Here is a 24,359-nt window from a genome sequence, read left to right on the forward strand (position 1 = left end):
ATGTAGATGTTTAGTTTCTTTTCGAAAGTGCCTTAATTTATGTTATGATACAGTACATCTATTTGTATCATCAGTTTTAGTTATAGCAACATTATTATTACTGTTGAAAGGAGGGTGTTAAGAAATGCTCATTTTTGGCATTGCCTGGAAATGAAAAATTCATGCAGGATCTTTTAGAGTGTCTCCTAAGAAACAAAAAATGTCCTTATCACTTTTCCGAGAAAATAATAGACCATTAGTCCACCAATAGTACCATTGACTATTATCATCACATTCATACTCTGAACGTATTTTTGACCACTTTTCCATCGTTTCTCGGGAAAGTGATACAGACATTTTTTGTTCTTTGGGAGACACTCTGAAAGATCCTGCATGAATTTTTCATTTCCAGGCAATGCCAAAAATGGGCATTTCTTAACACCCTCGTTTTAACCTGTATTATGAGAAAGAGCATGTTTTCATGATCATTCTTCCAGAGATATCAATTAACCACTATAGAGGAATTTCTATCTATGTAGAAAAATCACAGAGTACATAAAATAATATGTAATTCCTCGAGCAAATTCCAATAATTTGATCGTCCACTGTAACGCTCCAGAAGCGATGCGAAAGTGAAAAGTTAATCGAACCCAATGAACGAGAAACGAAAAATTTGATTCCTTCTTAGGTTGCTACTCGTCTATACACAACCTCGGTATCTTTTGATCCAGAGAGCGGAGTTCTTGTCTCCGCGGTGGAATTCGATTAAACTGCCTGCAGGGACGTTCGAGTTTCTTAGTCGAATTGGAAGATTCCACGAGCTTTCCACGACACTTCGTCGTTCAGAAAACTCGTGAAAAGCGTCCCCCAAGGTTCTTCTTGCCGTGCTATTGTCGGGGACCGCGGCCACTTCGGCTCATACCCCAGCAGCTTTTGCGAGGGCCAATTAGAAAAAACTTTGACCTGGGATACCCGTCCTGGGATTACTCTTATCCGGAAGCTTTGCTTCACGACACGATCGCGTTACCAGAACGTCGCATAAGGATTATAAAGTTCGCAGTGTGGACTTTGAAAGAACGCGACGCCTAGCAGACTTCATCGAATCGAGGGAGAAATTATGGTGGGAAGCCTGGAACATAAAACAGCACTCTGTTCCGGCTGTTTTCACGCGACAGTCTTTTCATTAAACTATTCGCGCGATCTCATTGTCGTTAGATTAAAAACTCTGGGAATTGCGAGTAGTAAGATTTTCCGTCACTTTAAACCATAAATTCGCCATAATGTAAACTAGTGACTGCCAAACGTTTTTAGGACGTTTCTTTAATTTAAAGGGAAAATTTCTGTGTCTGAGATTTATGGATAACACATTTTTTGTATGTCTATTTTAGTTCATTCTAATTTGAGTTGTTTTTAATGGTTCTCCCTGGTTTGATTTTGTACTCACTAAATACATATAAAGATTATGTCAAATCATGGTTATATCGTAGTCCTACATATTCTGTAGTAGTTTGCATATTTTGATCAAGTTTCATGTTGTTGATTCTAATTTTATGTTCTAAAATATCACATTGTGTATCTTTTTATATTTAATTGAAATTATTTTTTAGTTTTATAACTATTAAATAACTTTTTGTTACTGTATAAGTTTCTTATTTAAAATTTCATGAAACTCTTTACGACAATAAGGTTGTATTTGATTATAAATTTAACGTATAAAATTCTTTTGTTGAGGAATTTGAAAATGACCTAATGACTGACAAGTGTTACAGTGACTCAACGCTTGTATACTTTATAGTCCACTCTGTTGAATTAAACACTGATTATACAAAGTATCAGTGAAGTTTCAATACATTTCATTCAAGTAATTTTCGAGTAAAAATGCGCATATTTAAAAAATATATCTAGATAAAATTATGTGTATGAAAAACTTTCAAGTAAAATGGTCGACATTGTTTCGGTCAAAGATGAATAGCTAAATGTCATACAAGAGAATAAAGTTATTAAAAAAATGTTTCAACAAAAATTATTTATTATTATATTATTAATTTATTTCAACAATAATTATTTTATTGAGTAAATATTTTGTTGTTAGTAAAGTGATAAGGAAAATATAAAAAAAAACAAACATATTCATTTCTTGCACACGTATCAAAATAAATTTACGTATTTCCTTAGGTATACCTTAGGATTATGCAATAAAAAATGATACTACGAATATGTCTAATTTATGTCTAATTTCGTTTAAATTAGATTCTGAATCGCATTCAATATTTGTGGTTGTAAACTGTGACAAGAGAGGCTTTCATCTCAAATATTGTATATCATGATCTCATCACGATTTATGCAACCGAAATTGGAATACTGATCCACGCAGCAATCTAATCGCAGAAAAGCCTTTTAAGGCGCGATATCGCAAGGAAACCGACGCGGTGTTCTCGTGAGTTATCGAAACGCCAAAACTCTGCCGAGGAAGCTCGACTTTGTATGCGTGCGAAACTGCAGCGGTAGGGGACACGATGAAAGAAAAAGAAGGTTCACTGCCAGTAAAAATCCCGACGCTGCTGTATGAGCGCTGTCCGCGATGCGCATGGATAGCGGAACGGATAAAATATAGATATTCAGTCGAGGCATTGTATCCAGTGAATTCTCTCGCCCCCTTCCGCGCCACGATCCACCCCTATTCACTCGATATGCACGGGAAAACAAAAGCTGGGGTAATGATGCAGCCCCTGTGTTTCATTTTCCACCCGTGAAAAAAGGAAACCCGAGAAGCACGAACCTCGCGCGAAGACTTACTCCTGCGCCAAGAGTTTTGTTTCTCTTCTTTGGAAAATGTACTTTTCTCGGTTACACGATACAGTCTTTCAGGCTTTCTCCTGTGAAAGTACATTTCGTCGCCACGTGAACACTAATGGCGGAGGTTTAATTGAATTAAAGGGAGAACAAATCTACGACTTTAAAGTTTTATATTTATTTATGTACATTTTAACAACACTGTCCATGGACGTTTCCTAGAATAAATAACATAATATTTGTTTGTGCTTGTTTTGAAATTTGGACGTGTATTTGACGTAGTTTATTCAATCTTGGAAGCATTTTTGAGCCTCGTTTTTGGGTCCTCTTCTATTAACAAAAGTGTCTTAAATATTTTTATAAATATATAATGAAACAAAAACACATGATTGAATATTTGTTTGACAAGGAAAGAAAATTAAAATTTCCTTTAAACGTTGTAAACATAAACTATTAATGCCGAAGAAAATACGCTTATAATTATCAGTTGACAATGTTTCCCCGAGCATTTTATTTATAGACTTCAATGGTAAGAACAAAATATTTAATTCTGTACTATGAGTTAGTTCTTTCGATTCCTAATGAATTTAGAGAGAAATTATTCATATTTATTTCTGCTCACTGTGACCAATGAAAGCACTTGTTTAATAAATGGACAAATGCAGCACATATATTTGAAAAAAATTAGTTATCTTATTGTTTGACCTCAATTTATTCGACAGATGTTATACAATGAGAACTAACAATTATAGTAATGCACCCCATACCTAAGAATAAGGAGTCAAGCGACAACACAGAACGTAGAGAGTGGGATTGATCGTATAAGAAAACCGGTCGACTTTGAGTTCGAATCTCCGTGCCTTCTTTTTCGTAGAGACTCCTACACAATATATTAAATATTTGCATCTGTTGTATATAAAGATTTTAGAATATTCTTCTTCTATCATGTACTTATTTAGTTTTAAAAAATTTCAAAATGTCATTTTATAATGATAGTGGAACTGAATGTAGGCGTCTATTATAATAGTATTCAATTTTTTCCTATTTTTGAAGAGGGCTATAAGACATCATAGTCGAAGAATATAAAGATGAATAAAAGCCATGCATATTACTCCTAAGTCTGACTCCGAAAGAATTCCATTTCTAATCTAGGTTCTATAATGCTTTCTTTCCTTTTCAAGCTTCAATTTTTTCCGAGTATTGGAATTCGACCTGAAAAGACTATACTTAATGCCTGCAAACTAAAAGAGGACTATACTTAATGCCTGCAACACTGTAATTAAACCTATTTTATACTTTGCTTAATGCAACCAATAACTTCAAAATTCATTATGCAAACCTCGCCACAGCTGGCCGTATTCTCCACTGGAGGAAGAAGAAATTTTCCTTTACTCTCGATGATTGAATTCGCTGGATCACTCATCTGAGTGCAAATTTAATGAAACTGATCGGCCAAGTTCTGCCACGCATCTCTCGATATTTCCAACGATATTTCCGCGTCGAACGGCAAAGCGGATGTACCTCGCCAGGCCTGAAGTAACAATGCAGCCGAGCGATCTGAAATATTATTCCCGGTCGCAGGGTGGGAGGCGAAGGAGCAACTTTAATCCTTAGAACGACGCCGCTGTGTCCGCGCGGGAGAGCTTCGATTAATCATATAAGCAACTTTTGTCGTAGTTCTCGAACGGGATGGCGAGTTTCTGAAAGGTGAACGGCCTGGCCCGTGGCTGTGAAAACGGCTACGTTCGAAATTGTCACGGTGATAAATTGGCAACGGTATCGCGTATCTCCGTGCCGCGTCTCCTGCCATTCGTGCGCGATTTAGGGGGGACGTACACCTCGGAGATTGGGAAAATGACCTTTCTTTATTCATTTCTTGCGAGAAAATGGAGGACGTTATTTATTCGAGACTTTCTGTGTGCACCGGTATCTATATTGGGTGCGAAAATAATTTTGGATAATGGAAAAGGTATGAAAAATGACGCCCCTATAGTAATTTTTGTGCGCGCTGTTATTCAGTGTATACTAGTGTTTTCCTAGCACTAGTAGTGACTAGGATTTCTCCTACAGGTTTCTATTGGAACCCGTCGATCAGAGAAATTTTTCAAGTGGATATTAGCGTATGCAGTCGCTAACGAGCCATTTTTTTAAATTATTTTTTCTCGTGTTTGGTTTAAGTGCTAGAGTTACTAGGTAATTACTTATTACGAATACTTTATAATTGTTGTTTTCGTATTAATTGTTAAAGTATATAATTATCATCATTGTAATTTTCATTAACCTAATTGTACCCTACCATTATATTATTGAGTCTAAAGTTCATACCGATATGTTTCCTGTTTATCTAATGATTGATAAATTTTCGTTACAACTTGGAAACGAGAAACTTTTTCAATTTGCAACAAAAATCACTTTAAAAAGCTTTAAGTTTCTAATTCTCACATCATCTTATAAAAATTTCGTTAAAAAAGTTGATTAAAGAAGAATAAAACAAACATACAGTATATTAAATTATACATCATTTGAAAGAGATCACTTTTCCTATTTTGTGGTGCAAATTTCATTCTGATATCTGCTATTGCTCAAAAGTTATAAATCAATCTCACACAATTTCTCGACCCGGTCTATTATGCACCGTTAGGCGACAGCCAATCGAATTGCCTAGTCAACTTCTCACCTTTATACCGTACACGCGCGGCAAATATCCGCGTGAAACTCGGTCGCTCAGTTTTGAAAAAGTGTATCGTTACGTGGCTCGACGCTGAAGCTGAAATATCTCGACGAGAGACTTAACCTGCATTAAAGTGTTCATTGAAAACGTCCATGGTTGAATAGAGCGTCGAGGGTCCGTTAAGAACTGTAAGAACGCTATTGAGGTTACGATTCGATAAATAGCGACCGCTTGAACTTAAACTGCGTCTTTGCGGACGCAGCGAGACCTCAGTAAAGGGGACGGCGAATAAAGCACAAAAGCGAATTACACGGTCGGGAATTACCACGAAAGGTGTAACTAAATACATTCGAGGTGTGAAAATAATATTCCTCCGAGGTCGATATATACAGACAGATTCGAGAAACTGGGACAAGCCGTAAACTCTTTGCTAAAAGAATATACGGAAAATTGATACGGGAGAAAGTTGTGTACATCAATAAGGACTACCTTTTGATTATATAATTTCTGTTGACGACGACATTTTCGTTGGTGATATCTGTACTTGTATCCGTCTTTTTAAGTGGAACGGTGCAATTCTGTTACTAAGAACATTCTTCTCATGTAGAACTATTCAGGTACGAAGATTCAACGGAATATTTTTGATAAGGGGGAGCCCAGTTCAGAACGCTGAAAATGAGGCATTTTTTTTACGAATTTTCTAAAAACTAATCTATTAAGCGGATATTTATGAAACTTACAGGGTCTTCCATTGAATATTTGGTGATAACTAGACTGCGGAACTTTATGCATTTATAGAAAATATGAATGTGCGAGAAACTACAAAATGCAAACAATATGCAAGAACATAAAAAAGATTGAAATTAAAGTTCATGTTATAATATTTGCAGAATAAAATTAATTCCTATTTAAGTTCATTTTTTATAGACACGTTCGCGAAGATTTTATTTTGCATAAAGATCCGCGGTCTAGTGATAACAAATAATTTTTTTTAATACAAAATTGTAAGTGGAAAGTCAAGTTTATAGATATGTTCTTAAATTTCTCGTCACCGGAGTTAGGAATTTGCGAGGATTGTTGAGCCTTTAATGGTTCCTTTACATAAAAGAACTAAAGATTTTCTTATTTGTTATACAAGTACCATAAAAAAGATGTACAATAAGAGTTCTATCTTAACAATCACTTTGAAATCTTATCTCCGTTAATCTTCGTTTAATTTTTCAACTATTTTGCTAAGTATAAATAAAAAAGTGACAGGTTTTTAATCTAAATGAGGTCACTAAACCTTGCGTATGTACCTGCGATTTCGTTAATTTTTACAAAAAATGAAATTTTCGGATGCATTTGCCAAGAGAATATATTGTTGTTTACCCTATTTTGCTGGTATCTTGAGAGATGGCGTTGCAGGGCATAAAGAATAACTATTTTTTTAAATGTTACTATTGTTGACCATGGCAATGTATACAAAGACCGATGGTGTGCGCTGCACGGATGTGTGTGTTATTGTGTTCGTATATCGTTCGTACATGCATCGGCGGGTCACCGCGAAAAAGACACGTGTTTTTAGTTTTACCTCGTATGTCGAGCAGCAAACACGATATCATTATCTAATAAAAGTTACATATAATTATTTAACCACAAGTGAATAGTTGATTTATTCCTGTTAGTCAGGATAACCCTAACCAACAACTGGGATCTTTGTTAATTAACAGAGTAATAAAACAAAATACAGAACCTTATATTAATCGATTGTTTATTCTTTTTGTTACTGCTGTTTAAAAATCGTATAGGTACTTGTTTTGGCCCGTCACAGTGTTTTAACCCTTTAAGATAAATACAACGTTTTCTAAAGTCTTTCCACCCATTTTACTTGCATCCTGTATAACATCAACCGTGAACAGTTTCCAGTTCATTCAACGGCCACCGTTCGGTGAATGCGACTTCGTCCACGCATTGTTGAGTTTCATAAATCGCGAAACGGATAGCCGCCACAGGATCAGAGGAATCTCCCTAATGGCTTCGCGCGATTATTTTGATCCTTGGGCGGTAGCGCGGGAAATAACTACGGAACTGGAAAAAGACGGCGAGGGGAAAAAATTCACGACGTGGAAAACGGCTTAATGAAATATACGAGTTTGTTAATCCGCCGCGTTAGCGTTCTTGCCACGAAAAAGAAGAATCGGGCCAAAACGAGAGACGGAGAAAGAAACGTAAAATTGTTAGCCTCGTTTTGCGTTACTCTTGCCTTCGTGTCGAATTCGCTTTTGCTTATTCTTTTTTCCCGATCTTTTTTCTGCGTCACGTCGCTCCACAAAATTACTTTTAAAATTTGCGAGTTGGTTTCCCAGAGTGATCGTCCACGTCATCGTGTTTTCTTTTCCAGATGTAAATTTGATGGTTTTCTTATTTCTATTCTTTTTCTTGTTGGATACAGTTGGAACGAATCAATCTGATTTGTATGTACATAAAATTATCTAAACAAAGGCTATCTTAGTATGGATAAAAATGTATAAGGTTTCATTTGAAAAAATTAATTTACCGCTTCATTTACAAGACAATTATTTACTAAACATCTTTGGTACCTCTGGCTATTTGTACCAAACAACTTTTGTAAAAACATTATTTTGATAGCTTCATGATAGCTTCATCTTTTATGAAGTATTTAACCATTTCGCTTTAAACGAAACACTTTGTATGAAGATACCTACTTTCGAGTTTCACTTAATGCGGTACGAATTAATCGTATTATAAAGGAGTTGACAAATATTCTCATTTGCACATGAACAGTTTTTAAAAGAAGTAAAATTTAGATAACTAATGAATTAAATTATAACTTTCACATTATAATATGTGTATTACATAATAATAGGTTTATAGTAATAGACGTTTTAAAAATCATGCTACTATTTTCTATATTAATTCACGTTCAAGTTAGTATCAAATAGGGAATACATGAAACTCGCAAAAACTCACGTCCCTGATTTAAAGGTCGTTCAGTCTAGAAATCTCGTTTGTCAAACGCTTTATCTTTTCGCAAGAGTGAGCAGTAAGTCCACGATGGGACGTGATGCGAATAAAAGGAATTCGGAAGATGTTGATCGTCTGATACATAAAACACGACCGGAACTCTATCTCTCGAGAAACACTGTGAATCTTATCCCGCGCAAATTCCATTCGAGTAATTTTAATTTTTTGAAAGTGGTGCCAGATAGTGAAAATCTACATATTTTACTTGAGAAATTAGTAAAACATATATTTCGTTCAGTTTGATGAATTTCAATGTTTCCATACCGAGACTGTTTAAAAATCTGTCATGTGATTAAAAAAAAAGAAGTATGAATTATGAATGATAGATTCTATTGCATTAAGCGTTAAATATTTGTATCAGATTGGTGCATATAAAATGTCGTTTATAGAAATAAAACTTTAATTATATAAAGTATTTTTAAACATTCTATATTTAAACATAATAATCTTCACATAATTCTATATTATATTCTGAATCCAAATCTTCATAAATCTATACTATAGATCTAAAGAATTTATCACTTCTTTATTATTTATTCTTCAAATGATGATCTAAATCTTAACAAATTTACGTCTACAGGGGCAGGGTTTGGGGAATACAGAAAATGTAGCAAAGTTTCATATTCTAATGCTACAAGTCTTTGAATCATTATCCAAGACACATGTGACTTTATGTTATGTAGCAAGATTGCTTTACGCCTATTTACCAATGGGAGTTATTTTTCATTCATCTTGAATGCATTTCTTTCTAGCATTGCAATCAAATTTTGCATTAACTGTACACCCAAAGGATAGAAAGTGACGATGAATAAGTCTCTCAATTACCAACCACTTAGCAATCACAATTATATATTTTAACACGTTCAGTACCACGTAAGTCATCGATAACTGACACCGAACGTTTCATTCAGTCCGCAACAGTCGCTGGTGACCGACCGTGTAAAATATGATACAAAACTAAAAAGTTTACATTGTTTTAAGTAATTACTTAAAATTTATTTACAATTTACTTAATTTTGATTTATTATAGGATTGTATCATTTGTATCATTTGATGTTTATATACCACAGTACCAGCGCTTCTAAGCAGCGCGCGTGGCCTGATGGGGATTTCCTTAAGGGGGTATCCTGAATTAGAAGGTCTAAAAAAAGAGGATTTTCGTGAATTTTTTTAGGATGAAAAGAAATAATTAATTCTATTAAACTTTTTATCCTATTTTCATACATATTTGAGTAGTCTGTACAAATTTTTTCAATAAGAAATATTCAAATTGAGTCGACTGTGACGCACATCTGTAGAGTACCTCACAATTAAAACCTCCTATCGGCGGGAAAGATGCAGGTCGTAATTTTGATTTGACACAACAAAACCAAAAGAAATTTTCATTTTCATACATTTTTCTTCTATGAGAACTAAGAAAATTCATACAATGAAAATTTTAAACAACTATTTTATCAACTGAAAGTGATTTTTTTCACTCAAACAATTCGTTCTTTTTTCCAAACTTGTAGTAATTTTACATTTCACCATTTTTGTGGGTTTTTCTTAGTTTCCATAGAAGAAAAATGTATGAAAATGAAAATTTCTTTTGTTTTTTTTTGTGTCAAACCAAAATTACGACCTGCATCTTTCCCACCGATGGGAGGTTTTAATTGTGAGGTGGTCTACAGATGTGCCCCACAGTCGACTCAATTTGAATATTTCTTGTTGAAAAAATTTGTACAGACTACTCAAATATGTATGAAAATAGGATAAAAAGTTTGATAGAATTAATTATTTCTCTCTATTCTAAAAAAATTCACGAAAATCCGCTTTTTTTAAACCTCCTAATACAGGATACTCTCTTAAAAACTCGCGTGGTACTCAACGTGTTAAATGTAGTGATAGTTTTAATAACCAAGTTTTCCAATTCTCGTGAATATCTAGTTTGAGGGATGTGATACTTTATCCATTTCTCGATTCATGATATGCTTTATCTCTGAGGTATACCAGTATTCTAAATCTTAGTCCCATCGATATCCTTGAAATTACCATAGATACTCTTTTCAAGATAACTTGAAGGAGTATCAACTGTAAAGTGGGAGCTTTTGGATTCCTCGGCCAGCCTTGTTCTTTAGCACAGGGATTTTTGCTGATCGTTGAGTCTCCATCGCGCATGTATCCGCCGCTCTACCGTGGGTTTACAACGCGTTAATCGCTATAGACTCCCAGGAAGAATCCCAAGGGTTCCATGTCTCGAGTGGAATTTGGAAATCTTCTTTACTTTGAACTACTTTACTGCCCCAAATGGCAAAAACCCGGTAATCCTAAAAAATAGCGTGATATCACGTCCCCATCGTAAACCCAGCGTGTTAAGGATTTCGTTAGAATCCTTGACAGTACAAGCTTCGAAACCGTACTCGTCAGCCTCTTCTCGTGGAATTTTCAGAATGAATGAAATGGTTTACTTGTAAACCATCGCCCTGAGTTTCCCTTTATACCCACTGTTGAACTTAGGATGCTTCGTCGAGTTCTCGCTGTTACCGTTTCCATGGTCCTCGACTCGCTAAATCCAACGGAATATATGCGGTTCGTGGAAACGTTTTAATCGTCGTCCAGAGTCGAAAAGAGTTGGCGAGAGAGCAAGGTCGTGGTTGGATCTCGATCGATTCGAGCGCCAGCATCCCGCCGCGGGCGTCTCGCGAAAGAAGGAGGTCCTCCTTGTTTCCAGACTCGTAACCGGAAGTTCCGCTACGGCAAACACGGCGACAGATATTTGCCTCAACCGGCGAAGTGAAAAACAAATATTGTCGGGTGGCTGGTTTGAAGTGGTCCGACGTAGCGATGTTTCAGGAGAGGCTTGCTCGACACCGTGAAACGAACGTGTCATTATCCCTAGCTGGGAAATAAATTAGAGACGAGGTCCGCCGCTTTTCGGGCGCGCAAACATTCAGCCACGTCGAGGGGCTCGCTGATTACGCTCGCACTAGAGATTCGTGTCACTGGACGAGTATCTTGGCGAACGAAAGACAAGTGGTGACGACAGGTTTCTGGAAACTGGAGGGGAGAGGACGTAATCTGTTTTTTTTACGTCTAAGATCATTTTATCGCGAATTTCGAATGTTAATTGGGTGTTCAGCAAATAGACGAATGGCAGTAAGATTTTTGAGACAGCTAGTGATTGGTAGTGCTGGAAAGATAGTAATTTGGAATAATGGTAAATGGTGGTATATTTTTTAAACGATTCGAACTGATATCATTTGAGTTTTTGAAAAGAAAGTAGATAAACAATAACATAATTTTATCGTGAACTTCGAATGTTAATTGGATGCTCAGCAAATTACCGAAGAGTATTATTATTAAATTTGAAACAGTGTTTTAAATTAGACAGTAATATAGTCTAACGCGAGCGCAGGATCTATTGTGTGAATCTTATTTGAGTTTCCGAGAATCAAATCTAATAGACGAAAGTAGATCGAGAGAGATGTATTTTTAATTTGTTTTTGTATTGCAAAAATGACTTTCAATTTAAGCAAAAGATTATGTGTAGATAACAATTTTTTATGATTAAACAAACAAAAATTGAAGATGTTGATCTAACAATTGTGGAGACAATAATTCTGATTACGATACAGTTTTTGTAATAATCAATGAAAACTGCTAACCATGGAGCATTGTGTACTTTGAACAATTTAGAAAACTGTATAATAATGACTGTAACCTCTCATGTTGTAACATAAAATAAAACGTATTTCAATTTGAATAAAATTCCAAAAGTAACCGATTAAATATGGAATTAAAGAAAATGTAAACGACTTTTCTTTATGGGTAATGAATAAGGAAGAAGGAGGTAATAATTTTCTGGATTAAATATTTATTGTATTAGAATTGAAAAATATCGATTAGATCCAAAAGATTTGAGGATAAAAAACTTCAAAACTCCTGCTGTCAGTGTTTATTAATGTCCATGTCGATACATGTAAAATATAATATTCTTATAAGTATCAATACATACAGTAGAATGAAAATATATCAAGTGAAATGCTTACATTACATCGTACAGCGCACAGTGATCCCAACGCGGAAAAACTCAATTTTCGAAAGTCAAATTTTTGTTATAGAATATGTCCTGACTACTGTGAATAGTCTGTAGAATTACACTGCAATATGGTTGTTTTAAATTTTAATTTTGAAAGAAGTTATAATTTATCAAAGTTGGAAATCAGTCGAAATGCTGAAATTTGGGTTACTTTGAAAAAAATTAAGATTTCATTTATGATTGGGTAAAACTGAATTGATCGGTCATTAATAATGTCTAATAACAATCTGTGAACATGACTTTGTACTGTTTAGGCAAAAAAAAAAAGAAAATTATGAGTAAAGCGAATATGCAGGTTTTTCGAATGTTTTATGAAAATTATTGATTCAAAAAAAGCTCCGACAGTCTCCGGTTTGATTTCTCAAGTTTTCTCATCTATATTACACCAAGAAAACATGATGAAAATTTCAGCTGCGTCTACTTGCTCTTTCGGGAGTTACATAATTTTATTCTCAAGTATGTGTGAATACTAAAATCTTGAGAATCTGCGAATTCCTTCTAAAATCCATTCTGATGAAGGTGTAACATTACTTTTGAGACATCCTTCGCAAAAATTGGCTCATGTTTAAAGGACGTATTATGGACTGGTAAATTCCTAACAAATCCACAACAGATAAAATGTACGATGATTAAAAAACATTAAAAAACCTGTATTTTTTCTGTTAAAAATTCACTAAAACAAGGTTCAATGACCCAAACATACGAATATGAGGCCTGAACCTAAAAAAAAAACACCTTCCCCTTAGCGAGGAAGCTATTGACTTATTATTATAAAAATTACCTTTTTTAATAAAATTAAAATAATTTTTACATAATTCTAATGTATTTCTTCTTTCTGAATCAAATGAGACTAGTGTCGGATTGATAGGATCATCCGTTCTCGAGATATTGAGTTTTTTCCTCTTTTTGGCCATTTGGGACCACTGTGCGGCGTTTGTCAGTTGGAATAAAGTCGCTGAATAGGATTCATGTCCCGTATCGATTTCTCTCCTACCCTGCCGATACTACAATACCTATAGGAGAACGAAAGGCAGCTTTGGATAATGATTGTAAAGATATTAATTAGAAGAAAATAAATAGATAAAGATTTATCAATGAATTAATTCATGTCTATTAATAAACAGAGATGCAGTGTACAGCACTTGGACAGATCTTCTAAAACGAAATTGGATTTGTCTTTATTGATAGTATAGAATCATTATCGCAAACTGTGCTATTTTCATTTTCATTACCTATCAGAATGAACGTATTTCTGAAAGAAGAATAATTCAGTTGGAACAAACACAAACAAAGCAGATGTTTACCACGTGAAGTAATTCCATTTATCACTCAGAAAATGAATTCACTTATTGATCATGTTTTCAAAAATTTTAAATTAAAGCTATGAAAACTGATAGAACAACGTTGATAGAATAATTTATCACGCATGACGAATGAATTTATTATTCATGCAAACAGTTTGGTCGAAACATTATAAGGAAAACGTACATATTTAATATGAAAATCAACGCTCAAATCCGCTTAGTAGGCGCGATGCCCGAAAAAAGAAAGATGAATTAAACGTGATTTAAGTACAGCGAAAAAGTAGAGACGTAATAGTAGGTATTACATCGCGTGGTAGAAGCATGGTTTGCAGAACACGGCTGTATTCCACGATATCTAGAATTTCAGCCACTCGTGTCGAGAATATTAACTTACGACGCATTTACGACTATCGCGGCGTTATATCGAGTTCTATGAATTGAGATCGTCGCTCCGAGCCTCAACCGAAATAGGAAGGATTCTGGTTGAAATGTTTCGACAAGAGGTAAGATGTATGCACGCGAAATTGTTCAAGCACGATCAAACAGACATTATGCATCTCGCGGAGGGAGAGAAACGGCTTCGATGTTTCCAGATACGCTATGCGAATATATCCTTCGATTGTTTCACATCCTCTCGCTTGAGTAAGTATACGCCTGGAATCTCAATTGATTCGAGACCCGTCTCTGTTCGATACCGTTCTCTAGTATGAATCATTAAGGACCAAACTGCTTGAATTATTATTCCAAGTATAATATGATCAGAGAGATGTACTGGTCCATTTATATGGTCTATTTTTATATTGTTTACTTTACTAGTTATGAAGTATATATTATCTTAATTGCAAATTGCGTGAATTCTATTTTATTTTACGGACAGGTCTTTTGGGTGCTACATCCGAATATGATGTTACTTTTGCTTTAAAAAATTTTCCTGGAGTAGTTTGCTTACAAATGTTGCTTAGTACCAAAAGCGGATTTTTGACGATAACTTGAGAAATAATGCTCCTAGAATTTGTTAACTATTTGTATTAAATTTCTCGCATCGATTTCAGTGCGAATCGATAAAAATATTTTTTTTGGCGTTTTGAATTTTGTTTGGCCTCCCTGAGGCTCATTCACAAAAACCCTCGGATACGGCAAAACTTTTTTAGGGGTCTAGAGTCATCAAACAAAGTTTGGACCAGATCTGAAGTTACATGACCGTGTTCTCCCCTTTAAGTACGAAGAGAAGGAAATAGAAGGAAACAAAGATCTTTCGATTTCCTAATTTGTTTATAAAACCTAATTTATAAAATTATGTTATTTATCAAATGAATTTAAATACTTTTATTAACTTTTAAATACTTTTATATACTTTTATGTTCCGCGAAGGAATTTGATGCCAAATTAGTAAATTACAAAAGCAGTGTAGATTCACCGTCCATTAATCGAACGATCAAACGCATAGTCATCACAAGCCACAGATAATCAAGACTGTGGCCGCGTGTCTGCCAAGACGTCTCTGATGAGTAATTAATCGATATTCCGACTGATTGATGCCTGACTCGATTAATAATCACAATGGTCCGTCGCCTGTCTAATGACCATGTGCAATCTGCAAAAGGGATTCATTTGCTAATTTAACGTAACCTGAAGCGGTGAACCGTGTGACGGTCCGAGCGTGGATAGCCGGGGAAGGCTGTTATTCGACACGCTCGGTGCACAATTCCCACGGACGATTTGTACCGAAAATGGGCGCTAGTGCAAAGACACCCTGTTCGGGTATCCTCGCCCTTCCGGCTGCTCAAGAGGAGAGCGAGCCTCAAGGGAGGTCGAAAAGAAAGGAAAGAAATGAACTTCGATTCACGAACGTTTTAAAAAGGCTTTTATTAGCCGAAAGTTTCTCGCAGAGGTATTTTGCGCTACACACACCCCAAAAGGAGAAAGGTGTGGTAACTACGCGCCGAAAAGGAACAGCGACGTGGAATTCCCTATGCAAAATATCGGTGAAACGAAAGAAAGACCGGCGCGACTTATTCTAAGGGTTTCGCGAACAAAAAGTCCGCCATAGAATCAAATATTAGATGATTGCATAAGTTCGTGCCCGATTTGTCATAGCAAAGTTTATGGGCGGTATTCACAGTTGCAACTTATTTCTAAGCTGGCCTTAAGCATATGCTTAAGGTGTTCGACAGATTCAGAGTCGTCGAATAAGTAACGCCTTAAGCATCGACTTAAACATTTTCTTTTGAAAGTAATTGCTGTCTATTCTAGATTCACAGTCGGTTCTTAAGAAAGTCTTAAGCCCTTATGAATTCATAGTCGAATAAGTTCGCCTTATTCATTGAAAACGTGTTCTTATTTCGCTTAATTGAGGTTACATTTTTGAGTCAACAGGATACATGACTTAAGCACGCGTGCGAAAATAAAGACGAAAATAGAGTTATAGTAAAAAAAGTAAAGTAAATAGAGTAAAAAAAATACGAAATGGAGTTACATGTATACCTTACACCTTATATATATATTTATTATATTATTTATTATATTAGTTATTTATTATTATATATTATTTATTTATTATATTATTATTTATTATATATATATAATAAAAAAATAATATTGTATATTCCTAATGTTATTAAACTTTTTTTCATATCATACAATAAATGTCCTTCTTTTATATGCATATTACCAGTTTTGTTTCTCTTTAATTATTTACGACTATTTTACAATCCAACGAGCGACGAATAGCGCGTGTATGTAAACAATGGATATCGTTTAAGAAATAATGAACTTTTAAGGAAAATATTATGATATCAATTACAAAATTGTTGACCGTATTTGCCTCCCTATCGTATGCATAGCTGGTATTTTTGTTTCTATTTAATTATGTAACCATGTTCCAGGAATCCGACAGTTTTTAAACTTTTACGTGTTGTAGCTAAATAACCGATCATCATTCCTGATTTTTTTTATAGGTATTATTCACAGGATGCGTTAGTTAATTTAATAAAATTCCGTCGAGGGGAGCCACCAGGACAAATGTTCAATTCAGGACACGGTAATAATGCTGCATTTTCAAGAATCATTTTAATTGGTTTGTGGGTAAAGTGGCGGATTAATTGCGACTCAGTTAATAACAAAATGGTTGATCTTTATTCGGCAGACCGCCTATCCCGCGGTCTGCCCTAGCCGAGATTCTGTACAGAACTAACTTACGGACTAGCCATTCGTTCTCCCAAGCATAGCCACGAAAACCTTTCTCACTTCAATTCACGGATCTCTTTCACTCTGTTTAAACAAATGCATTCACCCTTAGTAACATTCGAACCAACCGAAGAAACATTTTCACGACATTCGAACCTATAACCTAAACAGTCACTCATCGCAGTCGCGCAGCACGCACCCTCGGTTCATCCGTCCAGACATACCACTTACAAAATCTAAACACAAGGAAGACGATGTGGCGCCAGCTCATCATCGCCACAGGTTATTACAATAGAAAATCGACGAAAATAGTCGATTGTCAAACAAGCATTGCTTAAGCATTTGCTCAACTGAGCAAACCTTAAGCATCGGTTTCTTAACTAACAATAAATCGAGCTTATTCGCTGACTGTGAATACATAGCGACTCAAGCAATGCTTATTACAATAAGGCGAATTTAGTCAAGAACTTCTTAAGACAATGCTTAAGTCGCGACTGTGAATACGGGCCCTATGATAATCGGGCACGAACTTATGCAATCATCTAATACAAAACAAAAATTTAGCGCATCCGACAGAATCCAAAATGTCGGTCGGAAGTGGCTGAATTATATTTGGAAGAGTCAAAACCATTCGTATTTCATAAATTTATGAAAATTTAGCGCTTAAGTTTATCTTGTGTGATATAATCGCTATTAACGTTTGCTACACATACGATATCCCCTCAGAGGGGACATCTTAATATAAAGGGTTAATTATCTCCCCTCCCCCTGTACGTCTTCCAGAACCCCTTCTCCCGAAACAGAGCCGCACAATCACTGGAGTATCGAAGACTACGTTAATTTCTTCCGAGCAAATAGAAGACGTTGCACGACGGTGAAACGGATTTTCTTTTTATTTGCCTGGAGCATGGTGCGATACCTGGACGGTCTCGATAGGGTTGGACAGGCAAAGGAGGGCCAAGCTGTAATAGAGAGAAAAGAGTGTCTGGCGGTTTTTATTCGATGGAAGCGGCTAGGTAGGGCCTTTGTGCAGCTGACGTTCTCATAACCACAGATTCCAGGCCCGCCTTTATCGGGGAGTTTTCTTTTTAAATGGTGCATTACTCCTATCATACGGAAGTGGCCATAATTGCGTGGCACAATTAAGGTCGGTCGCAAGGCATCCTCTTTACGTTTTCTTCTCGTTCGCGCATTCCCGTCGTTCTCGGTTAGCGTGTCCAATCAGCACCTGGATTAAGTTAACTGCATCGGCGCCTTTTCAATGGGCTCGTTCACTGCGGCTGCCATCGACGAAGACCAGCCCAGTGGAAATAGAGAGGAGAGTTAAAGAAAAGAATCTTCATCCTATAAAGAGACACTTGGCCGGACCGTGGAAACGGTCCGTGCTCCAATAGACGTGGCGACCTGTAATTGGATGATTGGATCCGGAACGAGCACGGCTGACTGACCTATAGAATAACCTGCCAAGAAGGTTAATGGAACCTAGTCGACGAAATGTATCGAGCTGTCCGGAATTGCTTGCCCGTACAAAACCAGCAGTTAATAAACAAAATGCTTAGCGAACTCGCTGTGAACCATTCGATGAATTCTTAAACGAACGAGCTCACATTCTAGGGTTCCCGTGTCTTTAGAACGTACATTATATTGCAGAGTTTGTTAACACTAGAACTCTCGAGAAAAATGCATATCCATACTATAACATTATTATTGCGAAAGTAACTCTGTCTGTCTGTTACCATTTCATACCTAAACCGCTGAACAGATTTCGATAAATTCAGGGAAGGAGACAATTTGCATCCTGAGCAAGTACATAGGTTATATTTTGTTTTGATAAAAATAAGGTTTTAGTTCGAAATCTCGATATTTGTAAATAAAGAATCAGAAATATCGATTGAAACATCTGTGTTACAGAAAATAAAACATAGTCACTGACTGGTTTACGAAGGTTCACGTGGTTAAGCTGTCAGTCGAACGCAAACGATATACAAATAAATAGTATTACACACGGGTGAAACCGCGGGACACAGCTAGTCTATTATAAATATTACAGTATCAGTTTAATTTAGTGGGGAAGAGGGAAATCAATTCGTTACTTCAGAAAATCAAATTGTATTTACTTTTGACTATGCAAATTATAATCGCTGAACCAAGTATTCTGGCTTGTACACATGTATATTTTTGCTTCACCTTAATGATATCTATAAAGAATTAACATAAAACGATAAAGACGTCAATGTAACCCGTGCTAATAAATTACAATAAAGTAGAAAAAGGAAAGACTAATCAAACATACAAGTACGTCTCAAGTGACGGAAAACTTTCCCAAAAATTATATTTTCTTTGATCAAACAAGTGTTGCGTTGCAAACATGATTTTATTTGCCAAATAATCAACCTCGCGAGCTTTATGGCAAGCTGACAACTCTGGTCCACTCCGCGCAGCGGCTTCGATTATTCGCTCCCTGTCGTATGAAAGGGACTAGGGATCCTTAAATCGCGCCTAGGAGAGGCGTCGCGCGTCGTCTTGAAGCTGCACTAGTTGCGAGGCTCGATCACGCTTAAGTAGATAGGGAAGTGTATAGGCGGACAGGACGATAAGTGGAGCACCTCGAAGTCTCGAAGGAAGCGATCCTCAGACGACGCTACGAGTTACTCAGAAGCTGTCTCGCGCAGCGATGCTTTTCATGGCTACAGGTGGAGGGAACGCGTCGAATGCAAGGAGATAACGAGTGAATAACAGGGCAGAACGGGAGCTTAACTTCGAGGTTGTCACATTATGAGTGGCTAAGATACTGTACGGCTCGCTCTATCTCGTAATGACCTACCTCTCGACTCAGACATCACGGTCACCATGTCTCGGTATCTTGTACAGATCGGGATATCATACACCCTACCGATGTAGATACGCTAACGAGACATCGACGACATTTCCCGGGGAGATGACGACAGGAACGTCGCTACACTATGATCTTCTTTAAGAGGAATATTCGAAGTGGTTCGTTTCGTTCGTGGTTTCCGTTATATATGTAGAAGGTTCTTTAACGAGCTTACTCTCTTGACAGATCGTGTCGAGTCCGACAACATTCTGCGCGATACAGGACAACTCTATATGTTAAGGATTCAGTTAAGACACACAGAATTTATGATGTGATTATGACTTCTTCGCTATTTTTGGGAATTATGGAATTTTAGACATTTGCTGCAATCAATTATTTCCGCGTTCAAAGACAACTTTTACTACAAATTTTATTTGAGACTTGGAATCCTTAAAGGCTTTCTTGGCATTCGATAGCGATTAACGCATCGTAAATCCTCGATGAAATGACGTACAGTGGGTGTAGAATGTATTCGTACACCGATCAATTTCCCAAAAAACTTTTGTGTGAAATTGTAGATTCTTAACTTCTTTTTTGTAATCAATGATATTTTACATATTCTCGGAAGTCTCTAAAATAGATATAGTCCAAACAACATGTACTAATTAATATAATTTGTGAAATTAACAAAAACATGCGAAAAATGGGTAAAAGTGTTAAAGCAAGTATTTGTACGATTTTTATGACAAATCATTTAGAGTAGAGTTTGTAACGTAAACACATTAATTTATTGCTTCTTACGAATTAGAAAACATCAAATTTCCAGTAAAGTACTTTTAAAAATGGCTCTAATAGAGGAAATGAAGAAAATCCCACTTCGAATAACTAATAATTTAGTTAATTTCATGCTTAGAAGAGTTACAATAATTATAAAATCAAAAGGAAATCCCACGAAGGAAGTATTATATACTTGTAAATTAATGTAAATTTCTTTTTTTTTTAACGAAGTTTCAAAAATTAAACAGTTGTGCGAATACTTATTGCTTCAATATTTCTATCGATTAATTGTTTTTTTCTTGTTAATTTCGCAACTTACATAAATAGCTATTTTTTCTGTACTCTATCTATTCTAGAGATTTCCGAGAATATGTAGTATGTCATTGTTTATAAAAAATAAATTAATAAATTATAATTTTACGTAGTATTTTTGGAAATTGATCGGTGTACGAATACTTACTACACCCACTGTATCAACTAGAAACCATAGTTAAAAGTATCAGCGGTGGAAAGCTCACCAACCCTATTCCACCGCGCCACCATTCAAACGGAAAAGCGAAATAACCCGAACATATACAATCCTATAATTTTAATTAAGTAAAGTAAATTCCATTTGAGAATGCATATTTTATAAACAATGAAGATATATTATTGTCTTAATATACACAGGATACACACCTTCAAATTGGGATGTTTGCAACCACTATTTGACCCGCAATAATTTATAGCATGTAAGCATATTTTTACGAAGATTGACCCGAAATTTATACACGGTTTACTTTTTAACGATCAAACGTTGAAAGAGCTTTTTTAACAGAACGACTTTATTGTTTGTTGCAGATAGAGACTGGCACTTGGAGGAGAGACCCACTGAAGAAGCTGGGTCAGGAGTGGAGAGGATCGGACAAAAGAACTGGTTGGGCTAGGGCCAGAGTTTCTTTTTTACATAATATTATAGGAAAGTTGACAATGTGGCATAGGCTCGTAGCATGCGTCTTTCCGAATTCATACAATGGCTGGCCAAATTATTAATTGTTAGTTACAAACGCTAAAAGTATTTTCTAGTGTATCTGCAGCTGTCTTAAAGATAATGAATGTATAGACTATTGTTTTAAATAATATACTGCTTTTTGATTCAAAGAACTTCGTGTATTGGTAATATAGAAAAGAAAAAAAAATGGAATATTGTCAACAAAATCTGTTAGTATTTACATAATTTTTCCTAGACATAAATTGCATCTTACATAATTCTTAGGTTACTCCGAATCCATTTATTTAGTACTAATTCTCAACTCTTTGTCATGATGCCAAATTTGATTCATTGTTTCTACATGATTTGCCTCACTTATTATGATTACATTCACCAATCTACAATAGTCTCCACAGCAAGGAGAACTTAATCCTTTAGAAGGTAATTCTAAACTCATAGAAAATGCCTTCTGCTTTATCAATTTAAAAATACTAGGTGCCCCGTAACTGGTAGTACAAACGAGTAGGGGGTGATTCTACGTGAAAAATTGAATCGAGAATGTAGATAAAAATTTTTTCATATGACGTTTTATTTTCGAAAAAGATAAGTTTGAAAATTTGTCGAGTACGCGTATACTTGATTATTGTACTTAATTATTGGAAAATGTTCCTCTTATAATTCAAAGAAACTTAATTTTTCAACAAGATGGAGCACGACCACACTACAGTAAAGAAGTAAGATGCCATTTAAATGAAAATTATCACTGCTGGATCGGCCGTGATAGCAAAATACGTTGGCTGCCACGATCTCCGGACCTATCAGCTTTAGATTTTTATTTATGGGGTCATGTTAAGTCGATTGTGTACACTGATGACATGACGAGAGTTGAACAATTAAAACAAAAAAATATTATAGCGTTTGAACAATTAAAACTGCACAATGACACATTAGAATACGTTCGACACAATTTATTATTAATCTTATTATTTTTCAGAATAAAACGTCATATGAAAAAATTTGATTCTACATTTTCGATTAAATTTTTTACTTGGAATCACCCCCTACTCGCTTGGACCACCAGTTACGGGACTCCCTGTATATCTATTTTACCATTTGTAACTAATAACCTGGCCACCAAATGTAGGTTACCAATCAAGCCGAGGTCATACTTGTCGGGAAAAAATATCTCTAAGTTGGTTTCCTTCCTCCACAGAGACCTCCATTGGTCGTGCTCAACCTCTCCAACCAACCCCTACTACTCCGTGACCTATCCAGCCCGGAAATGTATCCCCCAACCTAATCAATCCCCTTGAAAAGTTAATTCCATTTCTGTCCAATACTCCACGAAGTGGCAGAGATCGAGAGATTTTATGCAACGCGATACACGGGACGAAGGGGCAAAGAGGCGCTAATTTAAAAGTTTTCCGTCGGTCGCGGGGAATCCTATAGTAACACGGACGATTTAACACCGAACGTCGAAACGAATGAAAACAGATGCTCGTTCACGGATCATTAACCATCTCTGTTTCTACAGCTCCGAATAAATTATTTCGCGGAGGCAAATTGCTGAGGAACGATTCGCGCGATTCGTCGCGTCGATTTTTACGCGTTCGTCTTCGTGATTGTGTATCGAAGAATGGTGGGACGTGAATATTTCTGTCGTAATTTTTTAGTACGACGTAATTTATTGGCTAAGTAATCCTCTGTATGTCGAAACTTCAATGTTTGTTGAGTAAATAATAAAGAGACATGAGGAGTCGAATCGAGCATTTATATATACATAGTAGATGTACACGCCTTCTTTTCGAGGAATTCAGGTTTCCATTTTTTACAATATGACATTTACAAAAGTGTGGTAATGCAAATATGTCATTCCATTTAACAAAATATCGACGACTTTAATATTTAGGAAAAAACTAACTAAAAAATATATGTTTGCTAATCACAATATTTGCCATTTTGCATAGAATAATACTTCCCTTGAACACTTTTTCGTATCGTCAAAGACGACCAAGATATTTTACGTAGTTAATATAGATGAAATACCCCGTATAATATTTAATAATTGAATATACTGGACACCTCCTTGATCTCTGGATTATTTGATATTTTGATATTATTGACAAAAATTCAATTTATTTCTGTATTCGAAAATATAGTCTATAACTATACTCTATAACTTTTCATGTGTAGTTAAAAATGCGTTAGATTTATCAATTTCATTTTATTTAATTTACTTATTAAATGTAATTTTTCATGCAACACAGTAAGGGAGACTTAACATATTGTTTTGGTTTATCGAACGATCGTTATTATTGATTGTCCCGATTCCTTCGTAAGCATTGTCTTGAATTTCGTACTTTTTATTTTTGTTTTCGTTTAAATCACTAGTACTACGAAGAGACAAGGATGAAGTAGCGTATTAAGTATTCTCGTTTGATCGCAATAGGTCGTTTCAAGCAATTTTCGTACGCTTTCGGGATGGAGTAACTCGAAGACGGTGGATATAGGATGAGGCGACGTAGAGAGAGCCAGTGAAGATGATATTAAGGCAGGGAACTGATTGAAACGAGGGAAATGGCGATTCTCGCGTCCGTTATTGTAATGGGTGCTGCGCGTTTGAGTGTGTGGTGCGGAGCTGTGCTGTTCGTGGCTACGACGCTTGTCCGCTCCGAAATCTCATGGACACCAGTCTACTTGGGGCAACACAGTAAGTACACTTTCTCTACTATTATGTAAATCGTGTCGTAAAATGTGAA

The 24,359-nt window shown here is 35.8% G+C and overlaps 1 protein-coding gene across 1 annotated transcript in view; it reads left to right on the plus strand.

Annotated features, from left to right (window-relative positions):
• Positions 1-24,359, plus strand: part of LOC128884053 (uncharacterized) — a 638,316-nt gene that overhangs the window by 164,146 nt on the left and 449,811 nt on the right. The window contains exon 2 of the mRNA XM_054137083.1: positions 24,050-24,310. Within this exon, the coding sequence (XP_053993058.1) occupies positions 24,178-24,310 (133 nt within the window). The 5' untranslated portion in view covers positions 24,050-24,177. The remainder of the gene's footprint in view (positions 1-24,049; positions 24,311-24,359) is intronic.

The sequence above is a fragment of the Hylaeus volcanicus genome, chromosome 1, assembly GCF_026283585.1.
Source record: "Hylaeus volcanicus isolate JK05 chromosome 1, UHH_iyHylVolc1.0_haploid, whole genome shotgun sequence".
In the NCBI taxonomy this organism is placed as follows: Eukaryota; Metazoa; Arthropoda; class Insecta; order Hymenoptera; family Colletidae; genus Hylaeus; species Hylaeus volcanicus.